Source organism: Macrosteles quadrilineatus, unplaced genomic scaffold (genome assembly GCF_028750875.1).
Source record: "Macrosteles quadrilineatus isolate MER2022 unplaced genomic scaffold, UCM_ALF_1.0 Scaffold_3__2_contigs__length_128488019, whole genome shotgun sequence".
In the NCBI taxonomy this organism is placed as follows: domain Eukaryota; kingdom Metazoa; phylum Arthropoda; class Insecta; order Hemiptera; family Cicadellidae; genus Macrosteles; species Macrosteles quadrilineatus.
In genome coordinates this window covers 115,888,223-115,914,866 of record NW_026542596.1, presented here as the reverse complement: position 1 = coordinate 115,914,866, position 26,644 = coordinate 115,888,223, and the positions used below count along the sequence as shown (strand labels likewise).

The 26,644-nt window shown below is 34.9% G+C and overlaps 1 protein-coding gene across 4 annotated transcripts; it reads left to right on the top strand.

The window, feature by feature from the left end:
* The first annotated feature begins 313 nt into the window (after positions 1-313).
* Positions 314-26,644, top strand: LOC128988872 (mannose-6-phosphate isomerase-like). 4 transcript variants are annotated; one of them, XM_054410596.1, is made up of 7 exons: positions 314-433; positions 1,955-2,275; positions 12,547-12,688; positions 13,075-13,248; positions 15,805-15,972; positions 25,053-25,255; positions 25,794-26,644. In XM_054410596.1, exons 2-7 carry the CDS (start codon positions 1,958-1,960, stop codon positions 26,010-26,012), a joined length of 1,224 nt encoding a protein of 407 aa, XP_054266571.1. In that variant the 5' UTR covers positions 314-433; positions 1,955-1,957; the 3' UTR covers positions 26,013-26,644. The 4 variants fall into 4 exon arrangements, with proteins under 4 accessions (XP_054266571.1, XP_054266572.1, XP_054266570.1 ...); XM_054410597.1 differs by having other exon boundaries at positions 321-527; positions 25,080-25,255; XM_054410595.1 differs by having other exon boundaries at positions 324-527.

Here is a 26,644-nt window from a genome sequence, read left to right as displayed (position 1 = left end):
GCGCGCGCTAGAACCCGGAAGTGTGAAGTTAGCGTACCCACTTATTATTGTCTATAACTTTTTTTATTTTTTGAGAACTAACGAAAAAATTTGGGAACTATCGAGAACTAACGATGAACTAACGATTGGTATGATCAAAAGTGGATACGCTAATAATATGGGTACGCCAACTTCACGGACCTGTTTAGTCTGGCCTACTATTCCACCGAGGCAGCCGGTGCGGTGAGCCAGCCAGAGCCGATGCCGATACTAAAAGTCGATGTCTGTCATCCGGTAGAAAACAAGCTCGATATTTAACCGAATGCCTACCATATCGTTGTGAACCCAGCGCTATCCGATTACTTTACACAGCTTTTGATGGGATGGGGAAATTGGAAATTGTTTTGAAATTTGGAGGAATAGTTAAAAGTTTTAGTTCAATAAATAGGTTAAGGTAATGTTTACGTATTTATGCTACGTGTAAATGAAAACTAGTCTTAAAAAATAGCGACCGTCATATGAAGTCAATATCCTCTAAAGGATAAAAGGTTTGAATAAAATATCACCTAATAAACATGTGACAGATAGGCATACTTATATAAGGAGGCTAAAAGTAGAGTGCCTAGGCCTATTTTGTTTAGTTTAATGTTTAGATTTTGCTGTTCATAGGTACTAACAGTCATGCATACTAAAGAGAACCTGCGATATATTATTAGATTAACTAGCAATAGCCAATAGCCTAACTTATTCAATATCAAGAATTTATTTGACCATTCAACAATTAGGTACATGCTAGACCTAGGCCTATCAGTCTCGTCATAAGGATAGCCTAATTACAAAATGTGGTTATCTTTACATCAATTATAATTTGGTTCGGCTGCACTTTACTTTAGGTCCTACACTCATTCGAATGAAAATATCGATCGATATATCGATTGTTCGATAAGTTATATCGTTTGGTTAGTTAGGTAAGATTAACCTAACCCAACTAACCAAACGATATATCGAAGGAAACAATCGAATAATCGATAATTTCATTTGAATGAGTGTAGGACCTAAAGTAAAGTGCAGCCCAAACACAACCATGTTGGTACATTTTTTTATCATCATCGGTTTTATCCCAACTTTTTACTACTAAAAACGGAAGAAACTATACCAACATTTTCGAACACTATCCGGTAATCATAACTTATAAAGTTTTGGTCAAGTTATTGTTTGTTTAACTTAGTTAATGTTGATAAAATATATTTGGTATGTTTTTGATTGAATTGTCTAACTTATGGATAACGAGAGTTAGTTTAATTTATCAATAAAAATGTAAACAGACTATTAACTTACTCAATTTGATGTTTACATTTATTAGGCTATGTCTAAGGAACATGTGGGCGTTAACTTAGTCTAACAAGACTAAGATACTAACAAGACTACTAGATCGCACCACTCATCCACATTCATACTTGGCTTAAAATACCTACATTTGGATGGTTGCCATTTCAGAATAAAGTATTAAACACCAATCAAAACGTTGACAGATCATAACTCAATGCGATGTTTAGGCCTAAGTTACATCAGGGAAAAAATAGAAGCGATAATCAAACCAAATTATAGTAATTGCTGTAGGCTTATATTCAAACCGGGACTTCGGTTCCAGAGGTACTGGTTTCAAACTCTGCCAAATCACCAATGGATTTAATATCCAGGCTATGTGATAATGTCGCAACCCCTACGTCTAGCTTGAAGTTATGTGAAAAACAATTCCGGGTTTGTGCCTAGCGTCCTAGTACAAAAAAATATTGATATTCAAACCAATAATTTCGCAGGTTTTCTGTGGAACTGTACCCGTCTCTTAATTTTTTTTATTAAAACTGTCAAGGCTTAAAATAACCTTAAAATTAATTAACTAGGCAAGGCTTTATTAGCTTGATTTACAATTTGCTGTAAAATAGATGGGCTCTAAGTTTAAATACCATTTCAGATCATGGAGCTGAATTGTTATCTTCAGAAATATGATTGGGGAAAGGTTGGCGAAGAGAGTGAAGCTGCAAGATTGGCAAAAGCAAACAATGTGGCCTTTGAGATTGACAGCAGGACACCATATGCAGAGTTGTGGATGGGAACGCATCCTAATGGACCATCCCTCATAGCCTCATCTGGTGAGAGTCTGAACGATTGGCTGAAGGAACACCCTCATTTGATTGGTGCAGATGTTCAGAAAGTTTTTGGTGCACAGTTACCCTTTCTGTTCAAAGTTTTATCAGTTAACAAGGCTCTTTCCATTCAAGTGCATCCCTCTAAGGTATGATCAGGTTTTCCCTAGTTAACGCTACCTGTACACTGTATAGATTGAGTAGCCTATGTTGTTGTAATGAGATGATTTTGGCCCTTTTAACCACATCAGTATACTTCAGGCACCAAGGTGCCAAGTAATAAGTTAACCAAAATTCCATTTTAGTTGCTAGGCCTACCTTACAGTCTATGCAAAAAAACAACTTATATTCGACATAAACTGCTGAAAGATTCACCTTACTGTAGGGCCCTAAACATTGAATTAAGTTCCTAACTCCTACACTTTGACTTTGGGCAATTTATTAATAAATTACTTAGTCCGATTAAATTATAAACTTAGTCATATAATTTACTTAAAAAATGATGCTGGATAGCTGAGTATATATATAAAGTTAATCCATCACCAGCAGAAGATTACCAGTTCTATCATGATGAATCAATATTATCAATAGGTATTGTAACGGTAGGGATTCTTCTTGGAATACCTACCGCTACTTTGGGTGACATAGCTCAGGAATGAAACTCAGCACTCGCTTACAAAACCCAACTTTATTAATTACTCAAAACAACACAAAGAACACAAAGATTAACTAACAATCAAAAAGGTAGAGTAAACTGGAACTGTATAAATTAGTTAGTAGCTTAACCCCCAATTTTGAAAAGACTCTAAACCCCAATTTTGAAAACCCTTTACATTGTCTTACCTGGACCCAAGGCCAAGGGCCTTGGGCTCCAGCTCCCCCAACAGGACCCCGTCCTCTGGTGCACCACACAAACACTACACACCAAAACTGTCCCCCTGATCAAGTGCACTGGCCTACTTAAAGCAACAGCTTTCAGTAGGTCAGCACAACAAGTTATTGTTTAACAACACTACCAGCCTACTCACAGAACATTGCCAAACACTTCCTCTTTACAATATTTGACCCTCCTATTACATCCCCCCATTTCCTCCAGACGATGTCCCCAGCGTCTCAACTACATAGATACATCCACTCAGAGAGAGAAAAAAAAATTAATGACAAAAACTGATTAAAATCTTTCAAATTGTACCTAAATAAAATTATAATGAGGTTTAGGAGGGGAAGAACTGACCAACTGTTCGCTGACTTCCTCAGCAGATGCGTCGATAAAGCCTCCTCGAACGTTGGTCTTCAGATGTTTGACCACAGCCATGTCTTCTGCGATGTCTCCCACTTCGGTGTCTATAGTCTGTAGTCCATCCAGCGTTCTTTGACAGCATTGATGATGAATCGACTTTGGTTGACGATGATGTTGGACTGCCTTTGCCATTGATTGAGTGTACTGCAGCCTGAAGTTCTCCTCTTCTTAAAAGCCCTTGCCCCCAGCTGCGTTTCCCCAGTTTTCATTGAGTTTGACAAAGTCTCTTCCTCCGATCACAATGTTGAAGATAACACGGCAAATCATGAAGTTCTTGTAGCCTTGTCTACAGTTGGTCAGTGGGGATAGGTAAATAGGAAGCCTACACAAACATATAACTCACAAATACAACATACAATTTATAAAAAAAAAAACCCTAGACTTTTAAAGAAATTCTCAAACTCACATTTAGAACAAAACAAAACAACCAACATTAAAACAAAAATTATTGAAACTAAGAGAAGTGTTTGGAATGTGTTACCTTAACAAATCATAGGCCTATACGATTAAATAGCAAAACATTATAGGCCTATATAATTTCTGATTGGTTTACTTTTAACTCTTCAAGTATGGCCTTTTAAAGCATCCGAAACAAGGAATAGTTTAACAGTTGTCTCTCATATCTGGTACTTTGCAATTTAAGTCTGAATCAAAAATAAAATACCGTAAACAATTTGTCTCCCACTGAAGTCCCTGATAATTAAAAATCTAAAAACCAAAATATATCTCAATAAAATACTCTTTTAATACATAATCCGTCTTGTCTTCAAAATTTGCCAGACTGTTAATTTTACTAGAGGAAACTATTGCAAAATTAAAAACATTATTTCCCAATACAGTTGCCACCTTTGTGAAATATGATACAATTTATCCCTAAAATAGTATAAACAAAGAAAAAACAAAACAAAATCATTTTTCAATAAAATTAGACTTTCCCATAGCATTTTTAAAACACAAACACAATTTATCATTGTCAAAATAATAGTTTAAAATTTTCAAACTACCCTATTCAATATAGCTTACATAATTTATGTTTAAAGGTTTACCAACATTTTGGTCATTTCTCCTCACAACATTGAGTGAAATTATGTTTGCTTACATATTAAAAACAAGTTAAATTTTAGCTACAATGTGTTATTTCAAAAATGCACTTAAAAACGGCATATATAATTTTCCAATGAAAATGCATAAAAAAAAGATTGCTGGAAAAAATGATTTGGGCCCAAATCGTTACAATCTAACCCGTAAGCAAAACCAATTTCCCTTTTAAAATTTCTCCAACAATCTATCACCTGTAAAAACAAAAATTTGTTCCCAAAATAAAACATTCATGCATTGCTGATTTCCCAAAGCAAACTCTAGAGCATCAGTATTAAAAGGTAAACATTGTAACAAAACACGGTCAGCAGTCAGTAAGGTCAGGTCACAGAGAGGCCATTTACACCACGCTCAGCATTCCTCAGCCTACAAACATGCTGACTTCTCTCACCGCAACTTTGCTCGTGCTATACTCTGAAATATCAACATATAAACACCTACTATAATCATTAACAGTATTAAACATTCGTAACAATCCCCATCTGAAAAAAATATATTACTACCAAATTAATGTTTAAACTCAAATATATTTCTAAAACAGTACACCATAATACACTTTGAATAATTATCCCTCAAACTACTTCTACAAATAATATATATTGATCCACCATTCACTGCACCTACCGCGCATAAAGAGCTGAAACATACTAATTTTAACACACATGTTCGCCACATTATTTGCACAATATACACTCTAGGGTGGAAATAGCAGGTCTGCAACCACAGAATTACATCTTCGAGAAACCTGGGAACTACAAGATCCCAGATTCAACACAAATTTAACCAGGCAAATACCCACATTTGTGCACAGCAAACGACATCTGAAACACACATTACACATGTGCATCCAGCACAGAACAAATAAAAACCTTGTGCAGCTAGCACTTAGCATAAAGCAAAAAAGTACCTCGTGCACTCAGCACGTAACACGAATTCACCTTGTGCTCCCAGCACATAACAAATGAAAACCCTGTGCATCCAGCACAACACATAATACCTCGTGCATCTAGCACGTAACGCAATAACTCTTTTGCTTCCAAACACGACACACAATAAACTCAAGGAACACATATCGAACTCACGTGCAACCTGCACATGACGCATAGAACACTCGTGTAACCAAACACGAACACATATCGAACTCACGTGCAACCCGCACATGACGTATAGAACACTCATGTAACCAAACACGAACACATATTGTACTCACGTGCAACCCGCACATGACGCAAAGAACACTCGTGTAACCAAACACGAACACATATTGTACTCACGTGTAACCCGCACATGACGCAAAGAACACTCGTGTAACCTAACACGAACACATATTGTACTCACGTGCAACCCGCACATGACGCAAAGAACACTTGTGTAACCAAACACGAACACATATTGTACTCACGTGTAACCCGCACATGACGCAAAGAACACTCGTGTAACCAAACACGAACACATATTGTACTCACGTGCAACCCGCACATGACGCAAAGAACACTCGTGTAACCAAACACGAACACATATTGTACTCACGTGCAACCCGCACATGACGCAAAGAACACTCGTGTAACCAAACACGAACACATATTGTACTCAAGTGTAACCCGCACATGACGCTTAGAACACTCGTGTAACCTAACACGAACACATATCAAACTCACGTGCAACCCGCACATGACGCTTAGAACACTCGTGTAACCAAACACGAACACATATCAAACTCACGTGCAACCCGCACATAACATATAAACTCGCACAAAATAACACTGGAAAACTTCACCTTAACGACATTTCAGCCCTTCACTGCTGTCCCAAAACACACTGAACTCCCAAAAAAACTGCACCAAAGTGGTGATTACAAATAATATATATTACAAAACCAAACTTTTCACATTACTAGAACCCCAAAAATTAAAGCCAATTATTTTTTCTAAGAGGTACCAAGATCAAAGTTTTGTAAACAATTACAAAACTCCCGGCGCTTCCACCACCTCCTATTACAGTATTAAAGGTAATCATTTGATGATTTGACACTGTGTCCTGCTGTCCTTTACATTAGTGTTTTCAATTTTAATAAAGAGTCTGGTCGTCGGCACAGATCATTTAACTTATGACATATAACTTATATTTAACTTATATAAACATAATCAAATCAAATCAAAGCTTTATTTCCCAATAGACAATACAATTGCATGTGAAATGGTCAATGATAATAACGATCACAAACTTTTAAGGAAGCCTTAGGCAGCACACTCATCAACCGAACTTGAATGAAAGGTCTTGATGAGAAACTTTCCCACAAAATTCAGTTTCTCAAAACCCTTCCCTTAAGAGCATGAATTATAATTGAAAAGTACAAGTAGGTACATTGGTTACAACTTTTAAAATATTGTTTGTTCACTTTTCCCTGAGTTATACTTTTGATTCAACCGCACAATATATTGGAACATTCATAATACAAAGAGATACCGTATCATTAAAAATAAGCAGTAGGCCTGAATTTCTTTTATCAAGATAAAATAAGCCCATTAGGTAACGTTGCTTGATCTCCAAAGTAATTTGTTAACATATTCTTGTGATTTTAGTTAATCACTGATTCAGATTCAGATTCTTTATTTGTCACAATACATTTTCCTCCCCAGCACAGCTGGTAAAACAGGTGACATGTCAACATCTTAAAAACTAAAAGCAAAATATACATGATGATACAATTGTTTTGTTGGCAAAAACTTAATCAAATGCCTTAATTTTATATAGCCTAGGCTACATATTTACATCATATTACAAAGTGTCACATAAGAAATCATTTACACAATAGTATACTTTGTTTAGCAGCAGGGACTGAACTTCTTTCTTAAACTTATGATCATTATCAATATTCTTTATCCTGTTTGGTAGCTTATTATATTAGTGATGGGCCGATTCCAAAATTTCTCGATTCCGATTCCGATTCCGATTCTTAAATTTAAGATTCGAATCTCGATTCCGGACTCGATTCCGATTCCAAATTCAATTATGTTTTATGAATGTGTTTAAAATTGTGAAATCAGTACAAGCTTACCAAGCATGTTATCTATATGTAGAATTTAGAATGTCACACATTCAATACACATTTACAAGGTTATTGTAAAATACTAGCCATAGAATATTATAAAATAACTTTTATATGTACTATAAAAAATCATTCATTATCATTATAAAAAATCAGCCCCTATCCAATTCTTGATTTTTAATTTATATACAAACTAACCTAACCTTATATAAACTTCTAGGAGTAGGCCTAGTTGAAACAAACTAGTTTCCTTCTAGACATGATTTTTGTTTGTCCAAATAAGTTAAACCTAACAATAATACAAACTAACAATCACGATAACTAAAAACAAGGCAAGCTCAATACGTTTTACTTTTGGGGTTAAAGTTGATCTTACAAATTGAAAAGTTACTATTTCACAACAATACGATTTGTTGATGCCGTCCGTACTGGAGCATTTTAGCATTTAAGTATTTTTCACTTTATCAGTGTTGCCACTGTTGGCAGACAATAACGGAACCTGCAAAACTACTCTGCCTATCGGCCATTAAAATACCCAGTGTTCGAAGATTTACCCGTTGATTGCAACACTAAACAAGTTTATTTACAATTTCGCGCACTTGAACATTTATAGGTAGTTAAAACCTTCCAATTCACTGTACAAAATTATATTCCCAAGCCCAAGCCCAAAGTCGCTTTTAGGCTATAGGACGCTCGCTCTAGTCTCGTTGAGTAGTGACGTTTCGGGACCGAATACGAAGTGTTTGGTTATACTTTGGTAATGAATGGTAGCTCAGCTCTGTTTAGGGATGAGCATCGATAGTAGACGTTTTCGCATCACCGATGTTTTTCTATAGATTTTCGTTGTTTTTCACATCGATGTTTTTGACCAAGTGTAATTGAGATATCGATGCTTTCCGTTACTGGAGAGTACAGAGACCAGACGAAAAATTGAAGAAAAAAATCTATGTCTTAGTCCCAAAAACATCGATGTTTTCACAACGATGTTATCGGTTACTGATAAGATCGATGTAGCGATGCAATGATTCAGTTAGTAGCACCAATACTAGAAAAATACCGGTATGGATCATAAACATAAACAAATGACGTTGTCGGCCCGAATCCTCTACGAATAGCGTTGAACAAATGTTTTGGCAGTTCAATTTAAGCAATGTGAAATAATGTGTATTTTCGGGCCAAAAATGTCATTTGTTTATGTTTATGATCCATACCGGTATTTTTCTACTTTTCTAGTATTCGTGGTTAGTAGCCTTGGTACCACTGGTTGATCTAAATCGATGCTCATCCCTTTCCTTGTATGTCTTGTGAGCTGTGACGCAATGCTTACTCGCTCCAGTCCAGTTTGCCCGAATCTCCAATTCCCATCTGTTAACTGTTTCTCATTGTAGGCTACTATCTGTATTGAGTTCGCATCTATTATTTTTGCAATACGCTCGCTCTAGTCTCGCTGAGTTAGTGACGATACGACCAGGACTTGTTGTTTGCTCAGAGTTGCAAGCAAATCATTAGCAATCTGAATTTATTTTGTTTCTTTGTTGCTTTATATGACGTTTATGGCTTATTTTAACCAATTTTATCAAAGAATCGAAGAGAGTCGGAATCGATCCCAAACCCACGGAGATTCGAATCGAATGCTCGATTCGATTCCGGCGGAATCGAGAGTATTTTGGAATCGAGAATCGGAATCGGCCCATCACTATATTATATAATTTTTTACCAAAATACTGTGGCAACTTTTCAAAGGAACTTAATCTATGAACAGGAAACTGGAAATCACTTCTGTTCCTAGTCTGATAATTGTGAATGTGTTGATCTTCCATTAACATATTAAAGTTAGATTTGACATAAAACAGACATTTACTAATGTACATAGATGGTAGTGTTAAAATTTTGAGTTCCCTAAAAAAATAGATTTACAGGATGTTCTAGGTTTAGAATTTGTCATGATTCTAAGATACTTTTTTTGTAATTTAAAAACAGATTCCATACCTGAACTACCTCCCCAAAGTTCAACACCATACTGCATTGAAGAAGCGAACAATGCATGATATACAATCAATCTCGTCTGTAAGTCAGTAATTTTTTGCAGAACAAACATTTGAAAACAAAGGGAATTTAATTTTTTTTTCAAAATACCAATATATGTTTTCCAGTTTAGTTTTTCATCAACCTCGAGACCCAAAAACTTTGTTGACTTTACAATAGGAAGGTGATCATCATTTAATATTATTTGATTAAGATTTTGTTCCTGTCTTCGTGTAGTGCTAAAATTGATTACATTAGTTTTGCTACTATTTAATTTAAGACCATTGGCCTTGAACCACACTTGCAAATCTGTTAGGGAATTCTGAATAATTTGCTGTAAATCTAAAATGTTGTTTGATTTAAGAATGGCTGTAGCATCATCTGCATACAGAACAATTTTGAAATCAAAATTTTTTGCTAAATCGTTTATATAGATTAAAAACAGAATAGGACCAAGAATTGAGCCCTGGGGCAACCCCGCGTTCCTTTCCTCCATTCAGATTTAAAAACCATGTCATTTTTTTTTATAACAGTTCTGTGGTGTCTACCAGATAGGTAACACTTAACCCAAGATAATGCGGAAGAAGAGAAGTTGTAAACTTTTAACTTATCAAGAAGAATATCGTGTACCACACAGTCAAAAGCCCTGGATAGATCGCAGAACACACCAGCTGTGGTCTGCGATCCATCCAAGCCCTCCGATACACACCTGATTAAATCTGCTATCGCTAAAACTGTGCTCTTATTTTCTCTAAATCCATATTGTTCCTTGATAAATAAATTATTGTCTTCAAAAAATGATAAGATTTGTTTATTAGCTATTTTTTCAAAAACCTTTGAAAATGCAGGAAGCAAGGACACTGGCCGATAATTGTCAATATCCAATTTACTTCCTTTTTTAAACAATGGTTTTATTTCTGCATATTTAATTTGGTAAGGTAATATTCCAGAAATGAGTGACTGATTTATAATGTTTGTTAATGGTTTTGAAACTTGATTGGCAATCTTTTTCAATAAAAACAAAGGAACCTCATCCCATCCTGAAGATCGCTTGTTCTTCAATGATTTGATTATTTTATTAACATGGTTTTCATCTACTGGACTGAAGTGAAAAACTGGTAAACTTTGACTCCACTCATTATTTTTCATTGCAAATCTAACTGCCATTTCCCTTGATGGTGAAATCTCATTCTCTAAACAAATGTCAGTAAATTTATTGTTAAAAATATCAGCTATTTTATTTCCATCTTTTAAACACTTATTTTGGAAAACAATGTCTGAAAAGCTATTTTCTTGAGTTGCCTTTAAACCTAATTCTCCATTAACAACTGACCACACTGCCTTACTTTTATCGTCTGCTTTCTCTATAAAAGAGGTGTTTGCATTTCTTTTCGCCCTAGAACAGACAGCTTTGAAATTTTTCTTAAAAACTTTACAATACTCTTTAAAGGCATGGTTATCAGATTGTTTTGCTAAGGCTTGCAATTCTCTGTTTCTAACACTTAATTCTCTAATCTCTGAATTTACCCATTTTTTTCTGTTGTTTTTTCGGTGTCCTGCTTTACAAGTTTTTAGTGGAAAATGGTTCTCGAAAATCATCTTAAATCTAGAAAAAAAATCATTAAAATTACATTGAACTGAATTATTTTCACTAAAATTCCAATTTTCCTCATTTAAAGTAGCCATAAACTGATAAATTTTTTTGGCTGAAAAAGACCTACTATAGCTTAGTTTCTTAAAATCAACAGAGTCACCACTAAATTCAATATTACTATCTAATGTAATAAATAAAGCTCTGTGGTCAGATACTCCTAATTCCATATTTAAAGTTTGGTGTTGTTCAACTCTCATATTAATTAATACATTATCTATACAGGTATTAGTTGTAGGTGTTATCCGTGTTGGCTCAAAAAAAGTTTCCTTAAATCCAAATTGCCTAATTATGTTAAGAAACGAATCTTTGTGAGTAGGGTACCTACAGTTATCTAATGTTAAAATCTCCAGCGATATAAATTTGTTTTTTTTTTTTAGTTCTTTTCTTAGCAACAATAGCAAAGCTTCTAATTTACAGAGAAAATTGTTAATATTAGCCCTATCTGGTGTACGATATAATGATATTACAATACTTCTTAGGCTAGGTATTTCTATTGCACAACCCTCAAACACAGCTTCTTCAAAATAAATATTTAAATCATCTCTGTTTAAAAAAGCTAAATTATGCCGAATAAGAATACATGTACCACCATGAGTACCCTGTGATCTACAAAAGTATGTTGCTAGTTTATAATTTACCAATGTATTCAGGAGGTTAACATTAGCTGTATCCAGAAAATGCTCATTTAAGCACACAATATCAATGTTTGTATTTTCTAAAAAAATTTTTAACATATTAATCTTGAATGTTATACCACCCTGTATGTTAAAATGCATCAACCAAACATTTTTATTATCTTTAAAACAAACAGTATCTAAAGGACTATCATTATTTTTTTCTATTACATTGTTTCAACTTGCATTTACTACGGGTTTTACTACATTTTCTAAAAAAGGTACATTACTTGTATCAGTTGAAGTGGATTTACCATCAGTTACATTATTTCCTAGTGAATTGCACTGAACTGCTAAATTTATTGAAGGCAAAGCATGGGTTGAAAAACCTGAAAAACTGTCCATATGGTGTGTGTCCCTCGCTGTCACTGTCCCATCCACGATGGGTATTATTTTGTTTGCAAATAAACCTTCTTTTCGTAAATGCTTTTGCGCATTAAATCAATTGTTGGAGCAGGGAAGAAGAAGCAGGAACAATAAACCTACATGTTCATACAGCTGTAGACAAATGTGTTCCTTGATTTATCCAATTTTGCTTTCATCAAGCCAATGTAGCCTACAATTATTTTTGCCTTGTTCATTGTTCTGATTAACAATTTATACTGCCTTTTGATATTTAGTGGGAGGCGGAGGAGTTGCATCAACTCTTTCCAGACATCTACAAAGATCCAAATCACAAACCTGAAATGGCAGTTGCTTTGACTGATTTTGAAGCTCTTTGTGGCTTTCGTCCATTGGATGAAATCAAGCAGTTCTTGGACCGTAAGTTAACATACCTATACTCATACCAGCATCCTCAACTTCTAGAGTTTAATAATAAAATTAATGTCTCATACTCAAGCTCTAAACTTACTAAATGTGTTTTTATGATCAAATTTACCATTGAAATAGTACTGAAAATTTCCCTTTTGGAAAACGTTTTTAAGTTAAATCGCATTAGGCCTACATTTTTGCATGGTGGTAAAAATTTAGGCTACCTATCTGTTAAATTAACAAACAATCCTTAGTGCAATGCAGTAATTATGTCTAAATACGTCTAGAATACTTTCTAGTACCAGTCATTCATACCTAGGAATTAAAGGAGTTTTTCCTACCCTCTACTACAATTGACAAAGAATAAGTAAATCTTCTCGTGGACTTCCCCTCAGGTATTCCCGAACTGAGAAGTTGCATGGGACAGGACAATGTTGACGTGTTGATGACATGCAGTGAAGACCGTCAGCAAGACGCTCTTAAAGTCTGTTTCCAATCACTTATGACCAAATCAGAAGATGAAGTACAATCTGCACTTTCATCACTGTCAAACAGGATTTCATCTCTTGGTAAGTGATTTAGTGCAAATTAAAAGTACCAAGGTACACGCAGGGTAGTAAATAGCCTAACTATAGAAATAATTGCAAATCACTTTTCTGTGACCTGGGTCTTCTTTGTGAGGTCTCTCCTCCTATTATTATTAAATTAGTCTTGGCATGTAAATTAGAGGTGGCCTAGTTGATCTTTTATACCACCTATATGCCTGCTTAGAAATTTGTATCAATGTCAAGAGGATCAATCGTCAAATTTCGATAAGGAGATTGATACCAAAACCCAACATGTTTATGAAGATCTTTTGGACGTAAGATTACTGGTTTTGCCGTGATCATGCATGATGCTGATGTCATTTCCGTGACCATGGAAGACAATCATGGTGCCTAAACGACCCCAGATCAGAATATTTTTGCGATCACAGAAGACGATGATAACATTTCTGTTACTGCTGAGCGATATTCAGGATTTTTCTGTGACCCAAGGACACCATGACAATGTCTTCACAAACTGCGGAAAAATTTCATAATTTTGCTGTAGCCTAATCCTGTAGTGTAAGACGATGATAATGTCCAATGTGGGAGGCAATAATGATGTCTACACAACTGGGAGTGAACTTGGTAGCAGAAGAAGATTATAACTTTTTGTGTTACCTTACCACTGAGCAATATTTAAGATTTTGCCAATAACGCAGATGAGACAGTGATGACGTTTCCATGACTGAGAAAGATATTCATGATTTTGTGTGATCGCTAAAGACGATGATGTCTTCACAACTGTGGGCCAAAAATCTCTGGCTGGTATACCTCTGGTTATAATATTTTTTGTTGTTGTATAAGTTATTTTAATTCACCGTTGGTAGGGTATTTATTTAATGTTTAAAGGGGTTTCAACTTAAATTGGCTTGTTAATACTGTTAATACTGTTTGATGAAATGGCGACCATACATAGTAGGTATTTTAAGCCAAGTATGAATGGAGATGAGTGTAGGATGAGTGGCGTGATCTTGTAGTCTTGTTAGTGACTAAGGCCGACATTCCTTAGACACAGCTGTTAATTAATAGCCCATACAGCGAATGGCAACTAAGGGACCTACAGTTTATAGTGGAATCCGAACCACATTTTTGCCTTGGTATTAACGAATTGGTCTAATTATCAGGATAATACTGCGGATAGTCGTAGTACTCACTAGTACGGACGTTAATCCTCACTGGATGTTACAGAATGTCATCGCTGCATCAGTATTTTCTTTACTTAAAAGATCCTCACTACCCCGAAATTACTCTATGGAAGAACAGGGGATGGTGTACTGCAGTATTTAACTAATCCATACAAAAATTAAGTTACCTTTTGGTTTTGGTCTAGAGAATTGATTAATTTTAGAGTTAAACCATCAAACACACAATAAATCTTTTTCTTAACACGTTCAGTGTGTTAGTCGGGAATTATCGTCCAGCCGCAACGGCACCACTGGCACGGGGCAGGAAATGTTGTAACAACCTTGCTTCAGTGTGAGCTCAGCCTCGCATGGTGATCGTTGTTTACGATTGCTGCGTATTGTGCCAGTTTTCAACTTGATTTAATATAATTCGTTTCAGATACGACAATTTTGTCTTTGTAAGGGATTGTTTCAAATTCAGTGTAGTTTGGGATTTTGGCTTGGATTTAGTGAAATGGAATGGAATAATTATAAAACTACTGTAGGCCTAGTGACGCATGGGGAAAAAACCTAGAACCTTAAAATTACGCTTGATGCCTTTTTGCGATATTTTTCTATGGTCTATATAGATTTTTCATCCCTGCTTTTTCCCTCCATTTTTGGACATACTGAGAGCCTACTGTTTAGTGCTGCTATCTGTTGGGTTCTTTTCTTGTAAAACTACTTCCAAAACAACTGAAACGCAGTACATGTTAAATATGTTTCTCCTATTGGACGAAACTAAATTTAAACAATTTTATGCACTCATCTTCGCAGGGCATTGGCTGCTGCTGCCACCGGGTTGCGGCCGGCCATTGACGACCGCTGCAAACGTGTTAAGGATAGCCTAATCCATTTTTTTAAAGTGCACAAAATGTAATATAATTCAGACAATTCCTCCAGATAAATGTATAAATGTTAAGTGTGAAGACACAAACTTATTTTTGTCCAAAGCAAAGCTCTTTACCAAGAATAGGCTACCTTTTCTTTTACCACAAACCTATCTTTGTTACTGATAAATGTAATAACCACCTAACCAGTATAGCTATGGTTTATTGTATTGACAAGTCAGCCCTCAAACATAAAAAGGTTTTTCTAAAAATTTCACTCATGTTTTACTCTATTCTGGTTTTCAGGAATAAGAAAAAAAACTTGGTTAACAAACCAATTTAGTTGAGTCATGCTCGCATAAATAGCTGTAAAGTTAGGCTAAAGGTTTTGTTATGGTATGTTATTCTTGATGGCTGATATATATCATTTGGCTTCTATTTCCAAATTCCTTCCTATCCTTAGGCTTTGGGGGTTAAGGAGAATCTTATGAATTAAATTATTTTAGTGCCAGTGCCTTTTGTTTTACAAAGTCTCTCTGTTACAGAGGAGTCGTCAAGAGACTCCCACTTAGCAGACCTGGTAGAAAGACTGCACGGGCAGTTCCCTGGTGATATAGGAGTGTTTGGACCTTATTTGTTCAACTACATGAAGCTGAGGCCTGGAGAAGCTCTGTATCTCTCAGCCAACGAGATACACGCTTACCTGTACGGAGGTGTGTTAAAAAATCTTGCATGTAGTTGTAAATTTTTCAAATTTCCCTTCTCAATTGATGATAATGATGAGTTATCAAAACCCATTGGTGAAGTATCCAATGGGGGTTATTTAAAAATGTCTTATTAGTTTCTCCCCCTAGAATTTTGGTGGCAATATCTCCATAATCACTAAAAAGGGGTGTTTTGAATCTTCCTGAACTTAAAAAAGTTTTTTTCAAAAACATGTCTGTGTGGATGTTGGCTACATAACTACAGACAACAACTGTGGTTCAATTTTGATGAAATTTGTTATGTAGGTAGTAGGTACCTACTAATCCATGGTATCACTATAAATGTTTAAACAATTTTTCATTGTGTGTTTTACACAAAAACCTATAAAATAACGTAATAATCGGATTTCCAAAAAAACGGCTCAGCTGGTTTTGATGGAGATTTAATATGTTACAGTTCTTTTAACTTTAAACAAAATGTTACAACCCTAATTGTTGTAAAAACTGTGGTTCAAAAGTTTTAAAGTGCAACTTTAGCGATTTTTCCCATAAAAATCATAGCTAATCTTACTGCTTACTCATGATAATGTTCAACATGTCTGGTATATTCATTCAAAAATATAAACCTCTTCGTGTGACACCCTGTATATCGGTTTTTGTTTTTGACCGGTCACACTGCCAACCGAACACACACGGTCACAGTACACACACCGGTCACACGGTTGGTTTAAGGCAAATAAATTTTCAGTAAACAATGACAAAACTGTTTCAATTATTTTTTTCACAGACAAATCTTGTATCTGAAGTATCAAATGCTAAACTGCTAGGAATCATATTAGACTGTAGTCAGTTATCTTGGGGTAGTCATACTGAAATGGTTGTTGCAAGGTTAAGTAACTCTTTGTTTCTGCTCAGGAGGTTAAAAAATCATGTTAGTTTATGTATGTTAATTAATGTTTATTATGCATTCTTTCATTGTCACTTAGTTTATGGGGTAATTTTGTGGGGCAGTAGTAGCGGGGCAGTTAACGTTTTTAAAAAACAGAAAAAAGCAATCCGTATCCTAGCTGGCATAAAAAGTAGAGTTAGTTTGTAAGACCTTTTTTCCTGAATACAAAATTCTCATTTTACCAAGTGTGTACATTTTGCAGAATATCATTTTTGTAAAAACAAATATTGAACAATTCTCATCTCGCTCATTAACTCACAATTATTACACCAGACTAAGGAATAATTTAGAGTTACCATCATTAAGACTGGCCTCAACACAGCGCAGCTATAAATATTTACAACCCAAACTTTTCAATGCCCTCCCTGAAAATGTACGCAACTTGCCTATTAAGTCACTGAAAAATGTATTGACCGATTTTTTGAACAGAAAGGTTAGGCCTATCTACTCTATCGAGGAATTTTTATCAAATCGTTTATTTCCAAAATATAAACAATACAATAAACAGATATAAATTAAAAAGAAATATATTTTTCCGCATAGGCGTAAGCCCGTGTGCGGAAAAAGAGTTCTAAATCTGCTACCTATCTGGTATATTGTGGATAAACAGTGATTTTTATTGTCTAATTAAAACATTTACTACATTTCTTAAAAATAATTATATCTATCTATACTATTATAAAAAAGAGGTGGTTGCTGTATGTGTGTATGTGTGTATGGGAAAAGTAAACTCGAAAAATACTGGTCGGATTGGGCTGAAATTTGGCATGATGATAGCTCACATTCCCGATTAACATATAGGCATATTCTTATTTCAAAAATCCTTTCGGGCTCCGCCCCAGTGGCTCTGGAGTTTCCCATGTTAACCTTATGAGAAATGGAATTATTGAATCTTAATAGCTGTTTCAATTAAACAAGTTGGTTCTGTTCTACGATGTTCAATAGCATTAAAGTTACAAGGATTACCAACAGGGTGCAGCACTATTATTTCTTTTACATTTATGACAACAGCTAATTTGCAACCAAAAGGTGAGTGAGCGTAGCGAACGAACTTCAACCTGGAGGCGAGTTAGCGTAGCGAACGAGCTAACCTGAAGGCAAGTGAGCGCAGCGAACGAGCTCCAACCCAAAGGTGAGTGAGCGTAGCGAACGAGCTCCAACCTAAAGGTGAGTGAGCGTAGCGAACGAGCTCCAACCTTAAGGTGTGTGAGCGTAGCGAACAAACTTCAACCAGGACGTGATTGAGCCATGCGAACGAGATAATCTTGAAAATTAAGATGTTAAACGGGGCAAAGCCCGCGGGTTACAGCTAGTATTACATAAAAACATAATTTAAAAGTTAATATGTACAAAATTTATCTTTATAATTTATCTTTCAAACATGATGATTTTCTGTAAAATTCTAATTGTTAAGTAGGGCATTGTTTCTAAAGTATGTAATAATGGTTTCATGAACTGTGATATAATAGTTTTTCATAGTAATGTTATTTCTGTCAACTTTATTTAAAAAAATTATTGTAATTTAGTTTTAAGCTGTATCTCACTGCCAATTTTAGCCTTGATTATTTTATCATAGGCACTTACCCAACTTGTTTGCTTAACTATAAACAGTATTATTACCATCATTATCAATACATTTCAAATACTTTTGTACAAAAACCCAGTGTTATTAGTTTATTAGTATAGCATATTCATCTATTTACACTTGACTCTGTACATTGTACTTTGAATTGTATATTATCTCCATTGACCTGGCCTATTGTATGACATGTATACTTAATGGCAATAAACTATTTGAATTTGAATTTGAACCTTTAAGCTCAGTTGGAGACTAAGAGAATCAAAATGACACCTTTGGTTGGATTGAGACTATTATCCCCATAAGTTTCAAAAACAAATTGTATTAGGTTTTGGTAAAATCGTTGTAAATAAGTAACGTACATTTAATCACCTGTCCAAATCTTTGTATTTTTTTCTTAGGGATCCTTACTTATCCTTTTGTTTACTGAAATTCAAGGTCAACAAATTGCCTCCAGAATCTTTTTGTCTTCTGCAATCTCAACTTATTTTCTGTGTACATGATGATTCAGAATTTGGCTTATATTATGAATCTCCTTAGTTGTTAGTAGGGATGGACGAGATTGGATTTTTAGTTCGAGGCGAGACGAGACAAGATTTTTTATTTCTCATAAAATTTCGAGACGAGATCGAGACGGGATTTCCCTTCTCATACACAACGGGGAAATGCACGTTCAAAATTTTTACCTGATTTTGTAACATTGTTAGATGACTGTTTAAATACAAAAATAATGATAATAGGCAAGAACAAGCTGCTATACCCGTGCTTTGCAACGGGAAGAAAATGTGACCTAGAGAGCTATTAACCCTCCGAGTGTCACGCGTCATAAAAACGACGCACAACACACTTTGTGTAGGGTCACGCGTCGCTTTTAAGACGCACAAACATCGTTTACGGCGAAGGCTCTATAACTGACTGAATCGGATTGAACTGGATCGAGTTAGGTATCGTTCTTTCCGTAATATTCTAAGCTTTCTCCAGAGGTCTGTCTCTAAGCGCTATTCATTTTAGTTCCGAAAATATTGTAGCAGACAGCTGACGTGCGTGTATTTGTAAACAGCTAGGTTCCCCCGGACCGATGACTGATGTGTTTTATTACGTTTATCATTGTTTTAGTGTTAAAAATCAAAAGTAGTGATATACGTGGTGCATTATAAGAAGATTTAAGTGGTTTTGAAGTGCTGGTTGATGATCCTGAAGAAGTAGGTAGTGATATTGATGTAAATTATCAGCCAGATTCCTAGCTATGGTTAGGCTATGCATTCTTAGCTAAACGCTATGTACTGAAATCCGTTTTTCGCTCATAACTTATTTATTTGATAACTTACCTCGCTATATGATTATATATTTGTAATCCTCATTAAATTTAGAACAAAGTGGCTATTTTCAAATATTTATAGGCCTATAATTTATACAATTTCATTGAGCGCAAACTTATTTTTTTTTTTGAAAATTTTCGAAATTATATTTTTTTTTTACCTAAAAATTTTTTTTTTGAAAAAATGTTCCTTATGTTTTATATATAATATTGAAGCCCATGATTTTCCCAACAAAATGGTATATAGAACATTAGAATTAACATTGTTTTAAGCTTCTCAGATCCGTTTTAATAAAACCTTGCAAAGGGGCCAAAAATAGGTGGACATTAAGGCCTAAACTATGGACACTCGGAGGGTTAAAGTAATCCTGATGTGTGTTTTAAAATACGGCAACTTTATGATTTAGTTTGAAAATATCTGATTTAAAAGTTCCTTCTTACTTGCAAACCCCTACTTTTTATGTTAATAGATCCAAAAGAATATGACAACATACCTTAGTGTAGCAATAACATAAATTGCTTCATATTGATGCTTCACGAATGACATGTTTTACCATAATTCTTCAACTTTAGTCAAGCCTCTTTACATTCAGCTTACTGTATAAATTACAAAATGAAACTTTGCACAATTCTATACAAAACGTATACAAACTTTCTTTAAAACCAAACATAACCCTCCTAAATCTACATAAAGCTTCACAAACATCTTTTTCGAGTAAATAAACAAACACCATTCATTGTACTGACCAGCTGTTTCATTAAGTAAATTAAATTAAATCATGTAAACTTAGGAAACATGGCAGGCGTAGCCCTTTGGAAATCAGCCTGTGGGACAGAGCCCTTAGGAAATTCGTCCATATCAATACTTTTCGGCAAATCTATACACTCTAAGCTTCATTTGTATGTGCCATATGCCTATATTTTTATTTGGTAAATGGCCTTAACCGTTTACATAAAATTTGATTGTATCACTTTAATAATATAATAGATATTTACAATCTTTTATTAAAAAACATCAGCATAAAATTTTTTTATTAATCACGCCTAACTTATTAAAAATGCCTACGATTAGGAAACATAGTGATATTAGTTAGGATAGAGTTCAACTTATCCTAAAATAAAATAAATCATAAAATAAAAGCAATATTAATTTCTATAAAATAGTTACTTGTTTTGACTTTTTATAGTAATAAAACATTCCTCACACTGCTTACACTTAACAAAACTTTTCAAATGTCATTAAAGTAATATTATTAAAATAATTAAAGTGATATTTACATTTAAAGAATTAATTAAATAAGAACGCCTTCGCAAAGGAAACGCAACTACAACACGCTCCTGTATTGCGGGTATTGCATTGACTTTCTGCAGGCGTTTTTAATTTTTTTTTTTATTATCGTCTCAATAAAAATCTCGGCCAAAAAGAAATCTCGTCTCGTGTAACGAGATTTAAAATTTCCCGAAATTTCGAGACTTGACTGAACTTTCCCTATAGGGAAATAGCTATTACCGTTGTTGGCAAGGTAAGACCTAGACCCGGGACCAAATTACTGATTCAATTTTGGTCTCACCAGAGGCTAAAAACACTATTTTTATGTAAACATTTTTACATATATAGTCTTTGGAGACGATAACTCGAGTAATTTTGGTCAGATTTTAAAAGAAATTGGCATGAACGCATAGGGCTGGATATACTTGGATGAGTTTGCAAACCAGTAATAACAGGTTGCGGGAGGGAGGTGTTATTGAGTTGTAAAACATTTCATACATTGTGTATTTAAATGTTTACCCTTTAAGCATAAAAATGCCAAATTCTCATTACTGCTGCTGTATAGAGCAGAAAAACAAACAATAATTTAGTATATTAAAGCGTTGTTGTACGATTAACCCTTACATCGCTGCAGATTTGTTGGATAGCCTTGACCATAACGCTACATACACCTAACAAATATTTTTTCTAATTGGTAAAGCTGATTATTTTTTATAATTATAATAATACTAGCTGGCCCGACAGACGTCGTTCTGTCCTATTGTGGTTTTATGTCAAATGCTCGTTCATTTTCAAGATGAGCTCGTTTGCATGGCGGGTCAATCCATTTCAAGTGGTCCAAAGGTAGTTGCTTCAAGATTTTTAATTTTTTTTATATTTTTATCCTTGAAAGTACATATCATTGGAAGTACAAAAATACAATTATTTTATTTTTATTTAATTTTTCTACTGTATGGCGGCCATTTTTTTTATAGTCGAATACCCGTTTTCAGCGATTTCAGAGCTCTACGTTAAATTAAATATCTCCGGTTCTACTAATCCTAGAACATTAAAATAAAAACCAATCTCTTCAGAAAGATCTAAACTTTAATATGGTAATATAGTTATGCACTTAAAACTAAATATATAGGTCTAAATACCTGTTTAAAGTTTAACGCAACGATGTTACAAAATAAAATTATTACAGGATAATACTCTTACTTAGTACTATATCTGAGCCAAATTTGAAATTTTTATTTTCATGCCCAACAGAGATATTAAGCGTCAAACTTTTGAAATTTGGAAAATTTTAAGATTTTGAAAATTTATATTTAAAACCCTATGCATGTCCACAACTTGAAACTTTGATAATTTGGAGTACACACCTATAACTATCAGATAAAAAAATAACAAACACATAGTCAATTGCCTTTATGAAAAAATAAATTGTTAAAAATCTGTTTTCGTAACATCGTTGCGTTAAACTTTAAACAGGTATTTATACCTATATATTTAGTTTTAAGTGCATAACTATATTACCATATTAAAGTTTAGATCTTTCTGAAGAGATTGGTTTTTATTTTAATGTTCTAGGATTAGTAGAACCAGAGATATTTAATTTAACGTAGAGCTCTGAAATCGCTGAAAACGGGTATTCGACTATAAAAAAAATGGCCGCCATACAGTAGGAAAATAAAATAAAAATAAAATAATTGTATTTTTGTACTTCTAATGATATGTACTTTTAAGGATAAAAATATGAAAAAAATTAAAAATCTTGAAGCAACCAATTAATTTATTTCTGGACCACTTGATATGGATTGACCCTGGCTCAATCACGTCCTGGTTGAAGTTCGTTCGCTACGCTCACTCACCTTTAGGTTGGAGCTCGTTCGCTGCGCTCACTTGCCTTCAGGTTAGCTCGTTCGCTACGCTAACTCGCCTCCAGGTTGAAGTTCGTTTGCTACGCTCACTCACCTGATGGTTGCAAATTAGCTCTTCTCATTAATGAAAAAAAAAATTGTGCTGCACCCTGTTGGTAAACCTATTAACTTTTTAATGCTATTGAACATCACAGAATCAAATTGTTTAGTTGAACCAGCTGTTAAGATTCTTTAATTCCATTTAAATATGAGTACTCATAAGGTTAACATAGTAAACTACTGGGGCGTTTATTTAAACGTTATTTGGTTTGTTTAAACTTCAAACATGTGGTGTCAATCTCCACAACACAACCAGTATTTAAATGTCCCGCCTAGTCTCAACCCCAGAGCTGCTCGCGCATGCGCAGGGGGCAGGCGGGAAAAAGCAGGGAACCGACGCTCTGTCGTGTGCCTGCCTTCGTTCGGACAAGATGGATCTCTAAATTAGTGGGAAACGGGGGGACGCCCCCTTGAGGTATTGTGTCGTAGTAGTAGTATTTGTTAATATGTAATTTCAGATCATGTAGGGAAATCCAATATGTCATTTATTCCATCATTAGTTATTCGTATTTAATTCAAATGTTAATTCACGTTGTGTCTAGTTGACTTACATAGTAATTATTTCATATGTTGAACAATCAAGATATTTCTGAGATATAAATGCATTATTTAATCAAACAATCATCAAAGCTGGCTCTTAGGGCCTGTGAATTGCGGTAAATTGTCGAGCCTCTGTATTAATAAATGTGTTCAGTTAACGTTTCCAACAAGAACGATTTGGTCTGGAATTTAATTCACACGACCAGGTCACCAAAATGTGGCACCATTATGCCACAAACAAACCATCCTTGAATAATTCTTAATAATGCCTGAAAGTTTCATTACAATCTGTCTAGCGGTTTCGGAGTCCATAAAGGACAAACAAACAAACATACAAACATACAAACAAACATACATTGGATTTTATATATATATAGAAGATAATAACAATAAAGCGGTCACAGCGGAGAATAAGGTTTCCGGTGGAGTCTGAGTTAACTAAACACATGTGAGTTCTAGTCTGTCCACAGCACTGGCATTTCTCATAGCAGAGACCGGTAATCGTAGCGCGCCGCCATTTTGAACAATCAGAGGAGGGGGAATTTTTTTATTGTGATTTTCGAGATGTTCCCCAATAGCTGCTGCACTCTGTATTATAAGGCGAGTATAGTCGTCCATAGCGCTTTGAGCAAATGGAATTTCGGCGAGTATATTCGTCTACAGTGCGGTAAGGGTTCAAAGATTACGGGGAAAATTTAAAATACAGTACTGTACATTTTAAATTCTCATGTTGTTCTTACAAAGAATAATTTAACTGTTGTTGTAGTTTGCTTGTGTATGGGTATATTTTGATCATTCTTTGCAAATTTATTTATTTAATAGGCTACTAGGCCCTATTAATTCCTATTAATACTAACCACTTTTTCCTTGCCTGTAGCTGTAATTGTAACCTAAGTTCTTATTTAACTAACGATATCTAAATAGGGAATGAATCTCAAATGTTAAAGGCAATATTTTAGTAAACATCCGATCAGGCAAAGTGGAGTTCCGCCATAGACTAACCAACACAAGTAGACTTCTTATCCCATTGTAAATTTTGAAGCTCGTTTTTCATGTCTAGTTCATGTACGCCACACTGGGCGCTAGTGTCGACGACATTTTGTTTCTATTATTTTAGGGTTAATTTCTTGATTTGTGCTTAACTGTTTGGTTATATAACTAGGGGACAAGTTATTGTTTATGATTAGATTGTATTATTTGGTTAAACGAGGTTTTAAATGGCTGTAATGACGGGAAACAAATTGTAAACAAAACACGACCTCTACATAAACCGTACAGAACTAACAATAAAATTGTCTTCAGCTGTTCCATTTAAGGATGAGAAATCTACTAAGGGAGTATGTTTTATCTATGGTTCCGCTTAGTTTGCAGGTTTGCATTGGCGGAGTTATTACAACAATTACATGTACGTTAATCACAATTTAAAGTAGAGTGAAAGTAGGCCTAACTGTTACCAACATTTATGCCCACAGATTGTGTGGAGTGTATGGCATGTTCAGATAACACCGTGCGTGCAGGACTGACACCCAAGTTGAAAGACGTCCCGACGTTGTGTCGTCTGCTGTCGTACATCTGTGAGCCAGCTGACAACAAGCTGTTCCCAGGACAGACTGAGGACCAGTTCACCACTGTGTTCCGACCACCAGTGCCTGACTTTGCGGTCGCTGTAATTTGTGTGAGTAAAATGGATAAGATATTTTTTGGTAAATAATTTAATTTGGTGAAGTCTTTGAGATTTGTGGGAAAATTTGATTTAAAATTTAAAATAGTTAAAGTTTTTTTTTTACACATCACACACTCCTTACATTTAGTGTGGACAGTTTTTTAGGGTTCAAATAGTTCAATTACAGTAGAATCCCGCAAACTCGGCACTCGATAACCCGGCAGTCTGGAAAACTCGGCCATCACCTGGCTAAGATAATTAGTGATTTTTTGAGTCCGAGTTAAACATTGACTCAAGCCAGGTCAAGTCATATAATTCACAACTCTGTACCAAGGATTTGTTGTACTATATCTGATCACTTAATACTGGCTTGTTATATAAAAAAGGCGGTTGAAAAGCTTTAAAATTGTATTGATCTTATTTTTAACCCTAGTTCCCAATAATCCGGCATTTCACAAACTTGGCACCCTTCCAATCCACGTTACGCCGAGTTTGCGGGACTCTACTGTAGCATCAAAGTACCATTGTACCATTTTCCATTGTGATTTAGGTTCCTGCGCAAGGCTCACACACACTGACTCCCCGCGTGTCTGCGTCTATCTGTCTGGTTGTTTCTGGGACTGCGGAAGCATTCACCAACAACGTCAACAACCCCTCAATCATTCTTCGTCGAGGATCAGTCATCTTTCTCGGCAGTCAAGAAACGCTGAAGCTTTCTGTCACTTCACCAGATTCACTTCTCGTATTCCAGGCTATGGCTAACTTCTAGTGGGACTTGAATTTCTGAATTACAGGGTACAGTAGACTTCATAACATTCAGATACCTTGGGACTAGAACCTCGTCTGAACTAAAATGAATCGAACCATCTGAGGTTAGTACAAAAATGAATGGATACGTTTCACATTATGAGCGCAAAATTAGTTAACCACAGTACCATAAACAACTAAAAAAATACAACACGAACAACAGCATATGTACAGATCAGCGTTTCATCAGCAATTTGTGGCTTATCTGTGTGGCTTTGAACTAAGTGACGGAAGTATGTATGTCGTATATTGGTGGTCATTGATAAAAGAGAGGAAGTATACTGTACTTGTTATGCATATTTTTATGATTAGTTGATAATGTGGATAGGTAGAAAATAGTTATAATTTTTTTTAGCTTAGCATCCTTAAAAAATACTCCTGCCAAAATATTTTGTGAAGAGTTAATTTAATAAGACACAAGTTTTTATACTGGAGGGATTTCCTTCAACAAAATTAAGTGTTCTTGTTTAAAAGGTCACAAGACATAACTCTTGTTTTATGTTCACCAAGCTTACCTGAGAGATAAAGTTTAAAGTCACAATACAATATCTTTAGTATGTGTATCTGTTTATGTAGACAATAGACAATAGACAA

What these genes read in the sequence shown, in the direction of transcription:
- LOC128988872 (XM_054410596.1), top strand. Translation starts at nt 1,958, where the DNA reads ATGGAGCTGAATTGTTATCTTCAGAAATATGATTGGGGAAAGGTTGGC. An exon ending in AAACAGGATTTCATCTCTTG is followed by an intron (nt 13,249 to 15,804) that starts GTAAGTGATTTA and finishes TCTCTGTTACAG; the next exon opens with AGGAGTCGTCAAGAGACTCC. An exon ending in ACACGCTTACCTGTACGGAG is followed by an intron (nt 15,973 to 25,052) that starts GTGTGTTAAAAA and finishes TTATGCCCACAG; the next exon opens with ATTGTGTGGAGTGTATGGCA.